This window comes from Papaver somniferum, chromosome 3 (genome assembly GCF_003573695.1).
Source record: "Papaver somniferum cultivar HN1 chromosome 3, ASM357369v1, whole genome shotgun sequence".
Lineage (NCBI taxonomy): Eukaryota > Viridiplantae > Streptophyta > Magnoliopsida > Ranunculales > Papaveraceae > Papaver > Papaver somniferum.
In genome coordinates this window covers 83,458,671-83,472,955 of record NC_039360.1, presented here as the reverse complement: position 1 = coordinate 83,472,955, position 14,285 = coordinate 83,458,671, and the positions used below count along the sequence as shown (strand labels likewise).

Here is a 14,285-nt window from a genome sequence, read left to right as displayed (position 1 = left end):
ACAACATCGATGAGACTCGATTGATATTGCATCTATCTATCTTGATGAAAAGGCTGATAAATGGTTTCTCAATTTTCAGGTTGGTCGCAATCGTATAAATTGGTTTGAATTTTCTCATGGTATTTGTGTTAGATTTGAAAATCCTGTTGAAGAAAATTTTATTGGGAGTTTTAATAAACTAGTACAACTTAACTCTTTAGAAGAGTATTTTGAAGAATTTGAAGCTCTTAAAGCTCTTATGCTTGCTAACAATCCATCCTTAAGTGAGCATTATTTTGTCACGAGTTTCATTAGTGGGTTGAAGGAGGAATTGCGCAATTCTGTAGCTATGTTTTATCCCAAATCACTTGCAACAGCTTTCTCTTTAGCAAGAATTGAGGAACAAAAGTGTCATTCTACCTCTGCTAAATACATTAGAACCAACTCCAGCTCTTTTACTAACTCTAGATATTTCTCTACCATCACCTTTCCTCCTAAACCACTTTCACCCTCTTACACTATTTCAAAGTCAACTCCTACAACACCAAAGGCTTATTCACCCACAACTCTTAAACCTGCATCAGCCAATCCAATTATCAAGAGACTCACATAGGAGCAGATGCGCATTCGCAGGGATAAAGGTCTTTGTTATAATTGTGATGAAGTTTATGCAATGGGACATAAGTGCAAATGTAGACAACAGTTATTCATGGTTCAAACTGAAAGTTCTGATTCACATGAACTAGATCATGAGGAAGTAGTGGAATCTCCAATTGACTCTGACATGGAAATTTCTCTTCATGCCCTCACTGGTACTGTCACAGGTGATACTATCAGAATTCCCGATCTACTAAAGAAAACTTCTATTTTCATACTTATTGATACATGTAGCACCACAAGCTTTTTGGATTCTTCTTTGGCTGCTAAGCTCAAATGCAAAGTGGAGAAAACTACCCCCATGTTAGTTACAGTTGCCAATGGAGAGAAAACAGTGAGTACTGGGATTTATCATCAACTCCATTGGAAAATGCAGGGGTATCAGTTCACTGAAGATTTGAGGTTACTACTACTTGGAGGATGTGATATGGTACTAGGTGTTGATTGGCTTAAGAAGTTAGGTGATGTTGTTTTTAACTTTTCTAAACTTAGTGTGTCTTTTCTTCATCAAGGTCAGCAACTCACCTTACAAGGCACTACCACTTCACCTTCCCTGCTCATGATGAGTGGTTCAGCTGTAAATTTTTTTGGGGAAAAAACAACACATGGAATTATTGGTCATTTTTTTTCTGTTACCACTTCAATTATCCTACCTCCAGTACCTACTCCATTAATGCCACTCCTATATGAATTTAATGACATATTTGCTGAACCAACTTCTTTACCTCCTCACAGAACCTTGGATCACTCAATTCCATTAAAACCAGATTCTCAACCTCCTAACCAAAGACCTTATAAATGTCCATACATCCAGAAAGGGGTAGTTGAACAATTAGTCAAGAAAATGTTGTCTTCTGGGATCATTCAGCAGAGTCACAACCCTTTTGCATCTCCAATTCTCTTAGTTAAAAAGAAAGATGGTTCTTGGAGATTTTGTGTAAATTACAGGAAATTTAACAACATTACCATTAAAGACAAGTTTACCATTCCACTTGTTGATGAACTTTTAGATGAGTTAAAGGGATTCAAGGTGCTTTCTAAAATTGATCTCAGAGAAGGGTATCATCAGATATTGGTCAATCCTGCTAATATTTTCAAAACAACATTTAAAAATCATCATGGTCACTATGAATTTAAGGTTATGCCCTTTGGCCTCACCAATGCTCCTGCCGCTTTTCAAGCCCTTATGAATGAAGTCTTTGTTATTTATTTGAGGAAGTTTGTACTAGTTTTTTTTGATGATATCCTCATATACAGTTCTTCCATGGTTGAGCATCTTGAGCATTTGAAGATTTTTTTTTCCTAACAACACCAACTTTTTGCAAATCTCTCAAAATGTTGTTTGCCAGTCATAGTTGGAATACTTAGGCCACATTATTACTCCTGATGGTGTATGTGCTGACCCTAACAAGATAACATCTATGCAGAGTTGGCCCATTTCCACTTCTATCAAGACTTAAGGGGCTTTCTTGGATTCACAGGTTATTACAGAAAATTTGTGAAGAATTATGGTGCCATTAGCAAGCCACTTACTAACCTTTCGAGGAAAGATTCTTTTAGTTGGACTCCAGCTGCTACCATTGCGTTTGAGAAACTTAAATCTGCAATATCTACCACTCCAGTTATTGCTCTACCAGATTTTACTCAGCCATTCACTGTTGAAAGTGATGCAAGTGACACCTGCATTGGTGCTGTCTTAACTCAAGAAGGAAGACCAATTTCTTTTTTCAGTACAGCGTTGGGGCTCAGAGCAAGAGCACTTTCTACTTATGAAAAGGAGTTTTGGGCAATAGTTAAAGTTGTCCAGAAGTGGAGACATTATTTACAAGGTAACAAATTTGTCATACTCACAGATCATCAGAGTTTAACGTACTTCCTGGAGCAGAGAATTACTACCGTGTTACAACAAAGATGGTTAATGAAACTCTTAGGTTTTGATTATGAAATTAAATACAAAACGGGTAAGGAGAATGTAGTTGTTGATGCATTATCTAGAAGACCTCATGGCACTGAACACATAGCTGCATTGACTGTGTCAAAACCTACTTGGATGACTGAACTTCTTCACAGCTATGTTGGTGACCTCAAAGCTCAACAACTTATTCCACAACTTCTACTCTCTTCCACCTCAGCACCACCTTATTCTTATCAAGATGAAGTTTTAAGATATAAATCCAGATTATATGTTGGCACTGGAAATGGTGTTAGATCAACAATTTTAAGCACACCGCATTCTTCTGCAATTGGTGGTCACTCAGGGATGCAAACCACTTATGTCACGACCAAGAACTACTTCTACTGGCCTAATATGAAGAAGGATATACTACTCTTTGTTGCTGAATGTGATACTTGTCAGAGAAACAAAGGATAAACAACTTTTCCTGCTGGCTTGCTGCAACCATTACCAGTTCCAGAGCAAGCCTGGAAAAATATCACAATGGATTTCATTGAAGGGTTGCTGCTAGTGATAGAAAGACTGTAATTCTTGTGGTTGTTAACAGGCTTAATAAATACAACCATTTCATTCCTCTACACCATCCATACACTGCCACTTATGTAGCAAAAGCTTTCTTGGACCAGGCATTTAAACTTCATGGCTTACCTGCTTCCATTGTCTCTGACAGGGATAAAGTTTTTACTAGCTATTTCTGGAAAGATTTGTTTAAGTCTCTGGGAACAAGCTTGAACCTCAACATAGCCTATCATCCCCAAACTGATGGCCAGTCAGAAAGAGTAAACTCATGTTTGGCATTACTGGTCACAAGCCCTGGAAGTGGTGCCAATGGCTTTCTGTAGCAGAATAGTGGTACAACACTAGTTATCACACTAGCTTAAAAATGTCTCAATTTCAAGCCTTGTATGGCTACCTTCCTCCTCACATGTCATTTCCATCTGCTGCAACAACTTCTGTAGCTACTGTTGAGTCTAACTTGAAAGAGAGAGATGCAATGCTGGACATTCTAAAGGAATATTTGCATGAAGCTCAGGAGAGGATGAAATTTTATGCTGACAAGTCAAGAAAGGATAGAAATTTTGAGGTGGGTGACTTGGTTTACCTGAAACTGCAACCATATAGACAAGCATCAGTCTCACTTATAAAGAACTTTAAGCTCTCGGCCAAGTTTTATGGACCATTTCCCATTCTCCAGAAGATTGGCTTAGTAGCCTACAAATTGCAGCTTCCCTCTCAGACAAGAATTCACCCAGTCTTCCATGTTTCTCAGCTTAAACAACACATTGGTAGACAACATATTCCTTCTCCTACATTGCCCATTGTAGATCATGCATGTGAAATTATCATGAGACCAGAAAAAGTGTTGCAGAACAGAACCATTATTAGAGGACAACACCAGGTTAAACAATTGCTTATTCAATGGACTAACTCCACTCCTGCAGATGCAACTTGGGAGGACATCTCCACTATCAGATCTCTCTATAGAAACTTTATCCTTGAGGACAAGGATATTCTTTAGCGGCCGATAATATCATATTCACTTGTCTTGTTATCTTGTAGTAGTGGTGTTGTGGCTGCCATGATCTGATTATTGGTGATGTAATAACTAAAGTATGATATGGTAAATAATGATTGCTCATATAGTGACACGTGTGCACCTTCTTCTGTTTTCATTAATGAAATATATCTGGGGTTTGTAGTAAAGGTTGCGTTCAATAGGAACCATATTTCTTAGTTTCTAGTCTCTCGATCTCCAAATTGTACTGAGTACAATACATATTTGTCGCTCGTGTATTTATAACTGAGGAACCTAAGTCATTCTCGAAAGACATGAAATGTCATAAGTGGCGAGAAATCATGGCTAAAGAAATCCTTGCATTTGAAGCCATTAAAACTTGGATTTTGACAGACCTACTACCTGGAAAATCACCCATTGGTTGTATGTGGGTCTATAAGGTGAAAATTAATGCGGACGGCTCTGCTGAACTTTATATAGCTGGTTTAGTATCCAAAGGTTTCACTTAGCATGAAGAAATTGGCTATGCCAACACTTTTGCACCTGTTGGGAAACTCGTCATTGTTCTTGTTGTACTTTCTATTTTAGCTATTCTTAAATGGTCTTTGCATCAATTAGATATCAACAATGCCTACAAGGTGATATTGACAAAGAAATTCATATGAAAATTCCTCCGAGTTTCTCTAAAAAGGGTGATACCCGTGTCTGCAAGCTTACCAAATCTCTTTATGGTCTTAAGCAAGCATCTCGTTAATGGTTCAATAAATTTTATTCGACACTTCTTTCTGAAAGTTTTACTCAATATTCTATAGATCAATCGTTGTTTACTTACCATCGTAAGTCCATCTCAATTTTCTTTCTCATCTATGTTGATGATATAATCATCACAAGTAGTAATGATTATTTTATTATATCTTTGAAATTTATACTTGCCACTTATTTTCTGGTAATTGAAGTTTTCTGCTTCCACAGAGGCATTTTCCTTTGTGAAGGGAAGTATGTCCTTGATATCTTGGCATATTCTGGTCTAACCGGATCTCGTACTTTTCCGTTACCCATGGAACAACATTTACGGTTGTTACATACTGATGGTACAACGTAATTAGATCTTAGTCAATATCTTCGTTTGATTGGTCGATTATTATATCTCATAACGACTCGTGCTGATGTAAAATATTGTGTCAATTATCTTAGTAAAAATATGCAACATCCGCATACCTCCCATTTCAATGTCGCAACATGAGTTCTTCGTTATTTAAAAAGTACAGTCGGTCACGATATCTTTTTTTCATCTTCCAGTTTTCTTTCTCTCTAAGGATATATTGATTCAGATTGGGCAGGTTATCCTCTCACCCGTCGCTTTACAACACTATGTTGGGTGATAGTCCTCTCTCTTGGAAGCCAAATAAACAACCGACTGCATCCCGGTCTTCCGCTAAGGCTGAATATCTTGCTCTTGACAACGTTACATCTGAATTACAATTGTTGAAATATTTATTTTGCGATTCTCATATATCAGTTCCTGGTTTTATTCCTATCTATTGTGATAGCAAGGTTGCAATTCAAATTATTGAAAATCCGGTATTCCACGAGCATACAAAACACACTGAGACTGACTGTCATTTTATTCATGAGAAAATACTCTATGGTCTTATCTCGCCTGGCTACATTCCTTATTCAGATCAGCTTGCTGACATATTCACTAAACCATTTAGAGTTGCACAATTTCGTCATCTTGTTAGCAAGTTGGGCATTCATTCTATTTCACCTCCCTCTCCGACTTGAAGGGGGTATTACACGTAATCAAGCCAAGACCCACACATTCAGGCGCAAGCTACGTCAAGTAACATAATTCTCCATCGTTTCTTGTAAATCTAGTCATACTTATTTTGTTTTGTTATATGTATCTATCTCTTGTAATGTTTTCGATTTAAGTCAGTTAAATGAAACAACTCACACCAAGTGAGAAACACAAAAACTCTATTTTCTGTTCAAAATCTATGATCTTGAGCTGTTTTTACGTTTTTTTGTTAATCTTTTGACACCTACTCCATTGAATCTTTCTGCAATTCGGTTGACATCAAGATTAAATTTGCCATGTAGGAATCCTCTAGTGATGTGACAAGGGTTTAAGCTTTAGCAAACTGAAACCCTTGTTAAACTTTATGGGCAATTCCTATGGCAATCAACAAAAAAGATTTTTTTGTTGAGACACGTGGATGAACAAAATGTGTATTCCACTATGGTAAATTAGAGCAAAATTAACAAAATCTGATTTTCCAGGGTCCCACTAGTATTTCTTTTTAATATAAAATGTTTTGTCGGATAAAGATAAAATATAAAATATAAAATTTAGGTGAGATAAAATAGATGAAGTGAGATAAAATAGGATAAAGTGAATAAAAAAGTATTAAAGAAATCGTTTGGAATCAGGAATTGTACTGGGCGTACCTGGAATAGGCGGGCGTTGGAAGAAAACTCTCCAGTGGTTGAAGATGGCCTGCGCGTTTCTGGCTCAAATGCCAGCGCTTGTTCCACGATAGCCCGACCTTTCATCAAGCGCGGCCTACACCATCCAACTCACTCAACAAACCTTGTTGGTTTATACATCCATTTTTCATGTTTGTTGAGTCCATAGTGGGAGTTATTTAATAAGCGCGACCTACTGGAAGTTATTTAATAAGCAATGTTGCGCTACTGATGATAATATCATAAAGAAGACAGGTAGGGAGATGCCTTCTATGTGCCGCTTGTGCAGGGAGGATTGTGAAGATGTAAGCCATACTACTTGGCATTGCAAAATTGCTAAGAAGATTTGGAATTGGGCAGCTGATATTTTTAATCTGAAACCGAATGAAGATCTTGTGGCCTCTTACAAGGTTGCAAAAGGATGGAGTAGGATGATAAAGGATCTGTGGCTTGTTGCAAATCTTGCAATAGTTACGGAATTATGGAAGCTGCGGAATAAGGCTTATTATGAGAACATGCGAGTTCGATGGCTTGAATTTAAGGGACGGGTTCATCAGGTAATTCGTGATAACTCAATTAGAATGAAGGGCCACATGTATAATGCGTTAGATGATTTGCGAATTTTGAATTTCTTTAGAGTGAAGCATAGATCTTGCAAACACTCTGTTCCAGTTGAAGTTACTTGGACGCCGCCTAATCCAGGTGAGCTTATGATCTGTTGTGATGGTGCATCACTTGGCAACCCGGGCCAAGCTGGTTCTGGTGTAGTTTTTCGTGATTCTAACTCGACAGTTTTGGGAGTTTTGTGCGTTGGACTGGGCTGGCAGACCAACTTCTATGCTGAAGTTTGTGCGGTTATTTGTGGTGCAGTTGTTGCTCAAAGATGGAATGTCAAAAATCTATGCGTCAGATCGGATTCGATGAGTTGCATTTTTGCTCTCCAAAAAGGAGAGTTGTCGTGGCAGCTAATGCAGAAGTGGAGAATGGCGAAGAGTTTTTACAACAATATTAGTTATGTCCATAGCTACAGAGAGGCTAATTTTTCAGTTGATGCCTCGGCAAAACAAGCTTGTTTGTTGGCTGAGGAAAATTATGAGTTTTATGAGGGTATGCCAGGTTTTATTCATTCTGTTGAATGGCTTGGAGAGGTTTATTTTCGTTTTAAATAGGTTTTATTGGCGTGCAGCCTTTTGGCTTAACGCTAATATAGCCTAGTCCCTGTACAATTTCGTTTTTTTATTCTATTTTTGTTGACCGAGTAAAAAAAAGAGTCCATAGTGGGAGCAAAATAGGAACTGCTCTAACAATCCTAGTGACTCGCTTGGATTTTGACACTGAGTTGACTCGAATATATTTTTTAGGTCTAACTAGTGGTTACGATTGTACTTATCCAAGTACTCAATGCAGATTAAAGAGACAGCTAATAACCGAGTAAAATAAACAAGAATCCGTTTCATTATTGACTATCTATGATTAATCATGATTACTAGATACAAAATTTTCAATGTCTCAGTAGTCAGTACTTAGTAGAAGAACTTTAAAAACAGAGCATCTTTACTAATAGCATCAATCAAACCAATCCAGCTTAGACTAAATTATTAAACAAAGCCAACAACTCCTCGATGTTCTCATGGTAGTTAAACCTTCTTTTTTTTTTCAATCAATTCGTTAAAGTAAACAAGTGTTTTGGAGCTGGAAAAAACACTTTCTGCTGAAACAAAATTAGGATTCTTTATTAAAAGATAAGACTTTGAAAAGAAGGTTAGCTATAACTTCATTTTCTTTTGAGTATTAGGGAGGTAAACGGTGGGCAGAGTTCAACGACAACCCATGTCTTAAGATTGTGGTTTACTAAAGATCTGATCTTGTTTTTAGGTAAGAAATTGAAATTTTTCTGTGCATTTATATATCTGGAGTTAATGAAATTATCTTGATTTAGGGTGCTCTTGAGCTTTCTAAAATGGAGTTAATTTGTTGATTTCTAATCACATTAGCTAGGTTTTTGTTGTTGCGGTATACCCAGTAATAGTTGATTGATTGCCAAGCATGAATTTGGTTATTTATCACTGGATTTTGTTATTTAACTTAAGAATTTAAGTGGTGCATCTGAATATTTACCAGTAGGAGTGGTGAAATGGAGTTTCTATTCCTTCGTTTACTTGGACCAAGTATTCTTTTATGAACCATTTGGTATCAATTTTTCACTCCCTGATCAAATTGTAATTGATTGCATGAATTGGTTCTCGATTCAGACACTGTTTTTGATCCAAGGTTACTAGAAATCCTGATAAATGTGCATTTGGTTAGTTTGTTTCAGAAATGAGCTATGAATTACACTTCTGAGACTTGCTTTAGGATTGGTAATGAATTGCAGGCGCATTCCACTAGTTAGGATGAATCTTCTCTATATAAAGCATATAATCGGCTCTGTTCGACTACCTACCGATCACTTAATACATAGACTTCTAGCTGGGTAATTTTGGCTATAGTATGGCCTACTGGGTTGTACCTACATGGGTTTCTTTTTTAACTCTTACTTTACCTAAAGATAGGAAAGGGAATGAAAACTAAGAATCAGGAACATGTACAGGAAATGGATATCTGTGGCAATGCAAAAAGTGAAATTCATCTTATTGTATCAATAGGGATTTTTTTCATGTACTTTTTTCCACTTCTTGTAATTAGGTAGTCAACCATCTGATCTCAAATCATATACTTAAGAAGAGGATCTCACTTGTCTATAAGTTTTCTTTCTATAAACCTGTTTTTCTCTTCTTTTCTTTCTGAAGTAATGTATAGCTGATTGGTTTGGGACTACACTGGTGACATTTTCTGAACAGCAGCTTTATCTGGAGGTATAGAAGGTGGAGCACATAAATGGGAAACAAATATAGGAAACTGGCCTCTCTCCATGGTGATGCAGTAAGCAAATGTACATTACCTATTGTGGTTTGGTGCCTGGTGGGATGTGTTCTTATTATCCATTTTTATACTAGTATCTTTTATGGAGATGGGGAAGAAGGGGACATTCCGGTGCGGCTGAATAGCCATTTACTGACTCGTGACCTTGAAAAGATCGAGGAGGAGAGTTTTTTTATCCAACCCCCAAGGGTAAAAAGATCACCACGTGCAATTAAACGAAAGCCAAAGCCTAAGCGGCACCTGTCGATAATTGAAGAATTCCTTGATGAGAATTCTCAGTTTAGACATTTGTTCTTTCCTGATAGAAGGATGGCTGTTGGACCAATGAACAACACCGATAATGATGAGTTAAACTTTTATCCAGGGAGGATCTGGTTAGACACAAATGGAGAACCCATTCAAGCTCATGGAGGTGGGATTTTATATGTTGACAGATTCAAGACTTATTATTGGTACGGAGAGAACAAAGATGGTCCTACTTACCATGCTCATCAAAGAGCTTCTGCACGGGTAAGCTTAATGTTGGTGAAATTTCTACGATAGTTTGGATTGTTTGTTTTAACCTGTGACGTAGCTGGTGATGAGAATGGTAACGATAGTCTCACATGGATGTTCACTGATATTAACAACTGCTGAATGGTGATATAGTACATTTCTCCAATAAAATTTCTTTCTTTGTTTAATTTGTGCTAAAAGCATGTATATATGTTGGAGGGAATAGATTGTTTTATTACTATGTCCATATTTACTGCCTTTCTGGAAAAGGAAGCATTGTAACGATCGAGACAAGGAAGCATGTTTATACAGTAAGTACGTAGATGTTGCTGAGTGTTGATGCTTTTAGAGTTGGTTTTGTTTTAAAAGAGTTTGGGGTGTCGTACTTACTGTATAAAAAAGTTTGGGGTGTCGTACTTACTGAAATATAATACAGCGCTAGTTTTTTAATTTTCTCTGCTACGGAAGGCAGCGGACCATGTTGTAGTTGAATTAGCGTTGTATTATATTTCAGTTGTTTTGTATCTTTATAATGCATTCTGAGATGTTGAATGACATTCATTACTGCTTCAGGTCGACGTAATTGGGATCAGTTGCTACTCTTCCAAGGACTTGTGGACATGGAAGAATGAGGGCATTGTACTTGCAGTAGAGCAGACAAATATGACCCACGACCTTTACAAACTCAACGTGCTTGAGAGGCCCAAGGTGATTTACAATGACAAGACAGAGAAGTACATAATGTGGATGCACATTGATGATGCTAATTACACCAAAGCCTCCGTCGGTATTGCAATAAGTGAAACTCCAGTAGGACCCTTTGAGTACCTTTACAGCAAACAACCTCATGGTTTTGACAGCAGAGACATGACTATTTTCAAAGACGATAGTGGCATTGCATATGTAATCTACTCTTCAGAAGGCAACAGTGAACTTCACGTCGGACCATTAACTGATGATTATCTCGATGTTACGCACGAAATGAGAAGAATTCTGGTAGGGCACCGTAGAGAAGCTCCTGCACTGTTCAAGTATCAAGGAACATATTATATGATAACCTCTGGCTGTTCAGGTTGGGCACCAAATGAGGCCCTTGCCCATGCAGCAGAATCGATCATGGGTCCATGGGAAACAATTGGCAATCCTTGTACAGGAGGGAATAGGATATTCAGACACACAACATTCTTTGCACAGAGTACCTATGTGCTCCCTCTGCCAGGAATTCCTGGCTCATTTATTTTCATGGCAGATAGATGGAACCCAGCTGATTTAAGGGACTCGAGATATGTTTGGCTACCTCTGACAGTTGGAGGTGCAGCAGACGAGCCTCTGGAATACAGTTTTAGGTTCCCATTATGGTCTAGAGTGTCTATTTACTGGCACAGAAAATGGAAACTCCCCAATGCTGTATCGTTTAACCGTTGACCGAATGTGGTTTCTTTTTTGTAACCTTTTCGTCCTTCTTTGTATCATAATATGTGAGTTCTGATCATTCTTTCTCATTTTCCTGCTGCCATGGATCATGGTGGTTGCCTTTGTAATATACCTATCCTCATACATCTTACACACAAAATATTTGAATTTCCTCCACCTGTAATGACACGATCTATAGAATGTGCATTTGTTAATTCAATATACAGTTCAAAAGTAAAATATTTATCAATACATTCCATGTTTAACTATCTTTTGGAGGATAATCTGACATGCCAAGAAATTCAACCTCCATTCTTGGCTGCCTTTATGATTTACAGCAATGCTTTATGGGCAGCTGTTGGACAGCGCCTTCGATTCCTATGTACGGCTATATACTTGCAGCTGCATGCCCAATTGGCTACACCTACACCCGTCAGCCTTCTTACTGTGTTTATGAGACCACGGCCTTGTCAATGTTGTCCTGGACAGCTGGACTCCTGGTGCTGTAAATTTGTAAAATAGCCCTGTCGATTTTCTACAACCGACAGTGTACTTTTAACAAGTTGGGCGTATTTAGTTGTAGAGCGAGTCGACTTGAGAAACAAAGAGAGAGGGAGATGGGTGAAACAGCTTATTGCAGTAGCAGCAGCAGTGAAGAGGAAGATGGTGATGCTGAATGGAGAGCTGCAATCAATTCTATAGCTACTGATATTAGTAATCAATCAGCCGCCACTGATGGCCCTGTTCCAAAAACCTCCAATCGTACATCAAATTCTGAAGAAAAACCGAAACCCAAGCACTATGTTGTTAAGGTAGTTTCATCTTCCTCTAAGAAATCGAATGAGTTTTATTTGAGTTTATACATTTCGTTCTTAGAGAATAATAAAAGTGAAGTTCATTAAATTCTAGGTAGAGTGATTAGGTTATTGTCTTTTAAAGGATGTAGGGTTTAGTATTCTGGTCTATTAATGGGTTTTAATCGACACTGTTAGCTCATTCAATATCTTAAAACCTTAATAAGAAAAAGAAAATAACAATTGAAATGTCGTTTCTGAAACGGAGTAGTTCTAAGAATTGGAACATTTAGCAAGGGCTAAGATACTTTTTTTAGCTATTAAGACTTATTACTTTGATAAAATTATTGGTAAATTTTGATATAAGAAGTTGTATGTTTTGAGAAATTGATTCTTGTTTGAGGTGAGTTCATGTATGACGAGTTCTCACTACAGTAAAACATAATGGTTTGGTATTACTGCTGGTCTTGGATTTGTATCTGATATTAGTGACTCTTTTCGCTGCGGCTTGGTAAATCCTTGTGGACTTAATGGCAGGTACAAAAACTCTTAGAAGATATGTTAGACAAGAGCTTAGAAATGGTGAACGAACCCATTCCTGAATGTGATGATGAACCAGCAATAGATGAAGGTGGAGGTATTCGATTGTTTAGGCATGCTCCTTTGGGGATTGTATTTGATCCTGTTGGTAGGTTTTACTTACAAAATTGTGTCTCTAATATAGTCAATTAGAAGATAAAGAGTAGTTAGTGGGGGAAGTACCAATAAATTGGTTATATTCGTCTTTGCTAGATGGATCTAAACTGCCAAGAAAGAGGCCAAAGATTCTTCCTGGATATGAGGTAGATGAGAAGTCGAAAAAGGTATATCTTCTTATTTTAAGAATTCGCTGCTTTACTGTTTGTGTAATATCGTTTTGTTTTGTTTTTCATTAATTCAATAGTGTTAATATCCATTTTGGCGGTGGCTAAGCAGTTTAAATGTCAGCTCAAGTCCGTTGCCGTGGATGGTGTAGAAATAATTGCTTCTGCAAGAGATGCTTGTAAGAAATCGCTGGCTAGACTTGAAGCTAAAGATGCCGCAGCAAAAGCAAAAGCTAAAAGAGAGGAAGAAAGAGTTGCAGAGCTGAAAAAAATTAGGGGGGAGAAGTGGCTACCTTCTATTGCTAAGCACATGCGGGTAAGCTTTCAAGCTTGTTAAATGAACTCCTATATCTTTTGTTTTATAATTCTTTAGCAACCATGTTGTCGTATGTGGGCCAGCAACTTGCCACCTCTTGGACTGGTCATAATTATCAACACTGATTTGTGATCCTAGACAAATTATGTTCATATATGATTGAAACCAACTGCTTTGATTGTATAGTAGAAGCAAATTAATTACGATTCATTAGCCTAGTGTGTTGATTATGACTCTATGAGCCATGGGGAAGGATGATTGCAGCTAATTGTGGATTTCATTCTGTCTCTGTCATTTTACCAGGTGAAGAAGTAAAGGGAGAGCAACTACACTCGCTCATTGACAATTGTTAGCTTATCTTCTCCAGGGTGCAGCAAGCTCGCCTGAGAATTTAGTTATAGGTGTATGGAGTCCTGCGAAGCTATCCTCTGTATTAGAAAAGATGAATTTGATGATTAAAAATAAAAAAAAAAAGTCTATATAATTGGCCAACCTGATCATTTTAAATTCACAGCTTGGTCTTTATTTTTAATCTGGATTTATTGGGGGGTTTTATCAGTACAACAAGAACATCTTTAACCTGAAGAATGTGACGCTTAAAAGGTCCTAGTTTTCACACGAAAAGAGCTAGTAGAAAAAGTTAGAACTATATTAGAAAAGTAGGGAAGATTGAGTTTTTCTAACATCTGAAACACATTTTATTGTATTTTTGGGTGGATGCTATACATTATGTCATGTGCTAGTGGGTGTCCTTGGTTCTAACCTGTAACACAAAAAAGGAAGCATTTGAAAACTATGACAGTAGGAAAAAAATCAAGGAAGCATCCTAGAAGCAACCAACTTTCGTTTTTATAGGCAATAACAACAGACACCCTTGTTGTTTTCTTCTCTCTCTCAAGTCTTCACT

The 14,285-nt window shown here is 37.5% G+C and overlaps 2 protein-coding genes across 5 annotated transcripts; both read left to right on the top strand.

Annotated features, from left to right (window-relative positions):
- Nucleotides 1-8,002: 8,002 nt before the first annotated feature.
- On the top strand, nt 8,003-11,639 carry LOC113356683. Of its 4 annotated transcripts, none has more exons than XM_026599893.1 (4): nt 8,003-8,450; nt 9,419-9,497; nt 9,572-10,007; nt 10,566-11,639. In XM_026599893.1, exons 2-4 carry the CDS (start codon nt 9,487-9,489, stop codon nt 11,415-11,417), a joined length of 1,299 nt encoding a protein of 432 aa, XP_026455678.1. In that variant the 5' UTR covers nt 8,003-8,450; nt 9,419-9,486; the 3' UTR covers nt 11,418-11,639. The 4 variants fall into 4 exon arrangements, with proteins under 4 accessions (XP_026455678.1, XP_026455677.1, XP_026455676.1 ...); XM_026599892.1 differs by having other exon boundaries at nt 9,416-9,497; XM_026599891.1 differs by having other exon boundaries at nt 9,419-10,007.
- A 371-nt stretch (nt 11,640-12,010) lies between these two features.
- On the top strand, nt 12,011-13,889 carry LOC113361417. The gene is made up of 5 exons (XM_026604668.1): nt 12,011-12,217; nt 12,737-12,887; nt 12,992-13,062; nt 13,175-13,378; nt 13,682-13,889. Exons 1-5 carry the CDS (start codon nt 12,023-12,025, stop codon nt 13,691-13,693), a joined length of 633 nt encoding a protein of 210 aa, XP_026460453.1. The 5' UTR covers nt 12,011-12,022; the 3' UTR covers nt 13,694-13,889.
- The last annotated feature ends 396 nt before the right edge of the window (nt 13,890-14,285 follow it).

Bases quoted from the DNA above. Each gene is read 5' to 3' on its own strand.
- LOC113356683 (XM_026599891.1), top strand. From the start codon at position 9,453: ATGGGAAACAAATATAGGAAACTGGCCTCTCTCCATGGTGATGCAGTA. The intron at 10,008-10,565 runs GTAAGCTTAATG...TTACTGCTTCAG, and splicing joins ATCAAAGAGCTTCTGCACGG to GTCGACGTAATTGGGATCAG.
- LOC113361417 (XM_026604668.1), top strand. From the start codon at position 12,023: ATGGGTGAAACAGCTTATTGCAGTAGCAGCAGCAGTGAAGAGGAAGAT. The intron at 12,888-12,991 runs GTAGGTTTTACT...CGTCTTTGCTAG, and splicing joins GATTGTATTTGATCCTGTTG to ATGGATCTAAACTGCCAAGA. The intron at 13,063-13,174 runs GTATATCTTCTT...GTGGCTAAGCAG, and splicing joins TAGATGAGAAGTCGAAAAAG to TTTAAATGTCAGCTCAAGTC.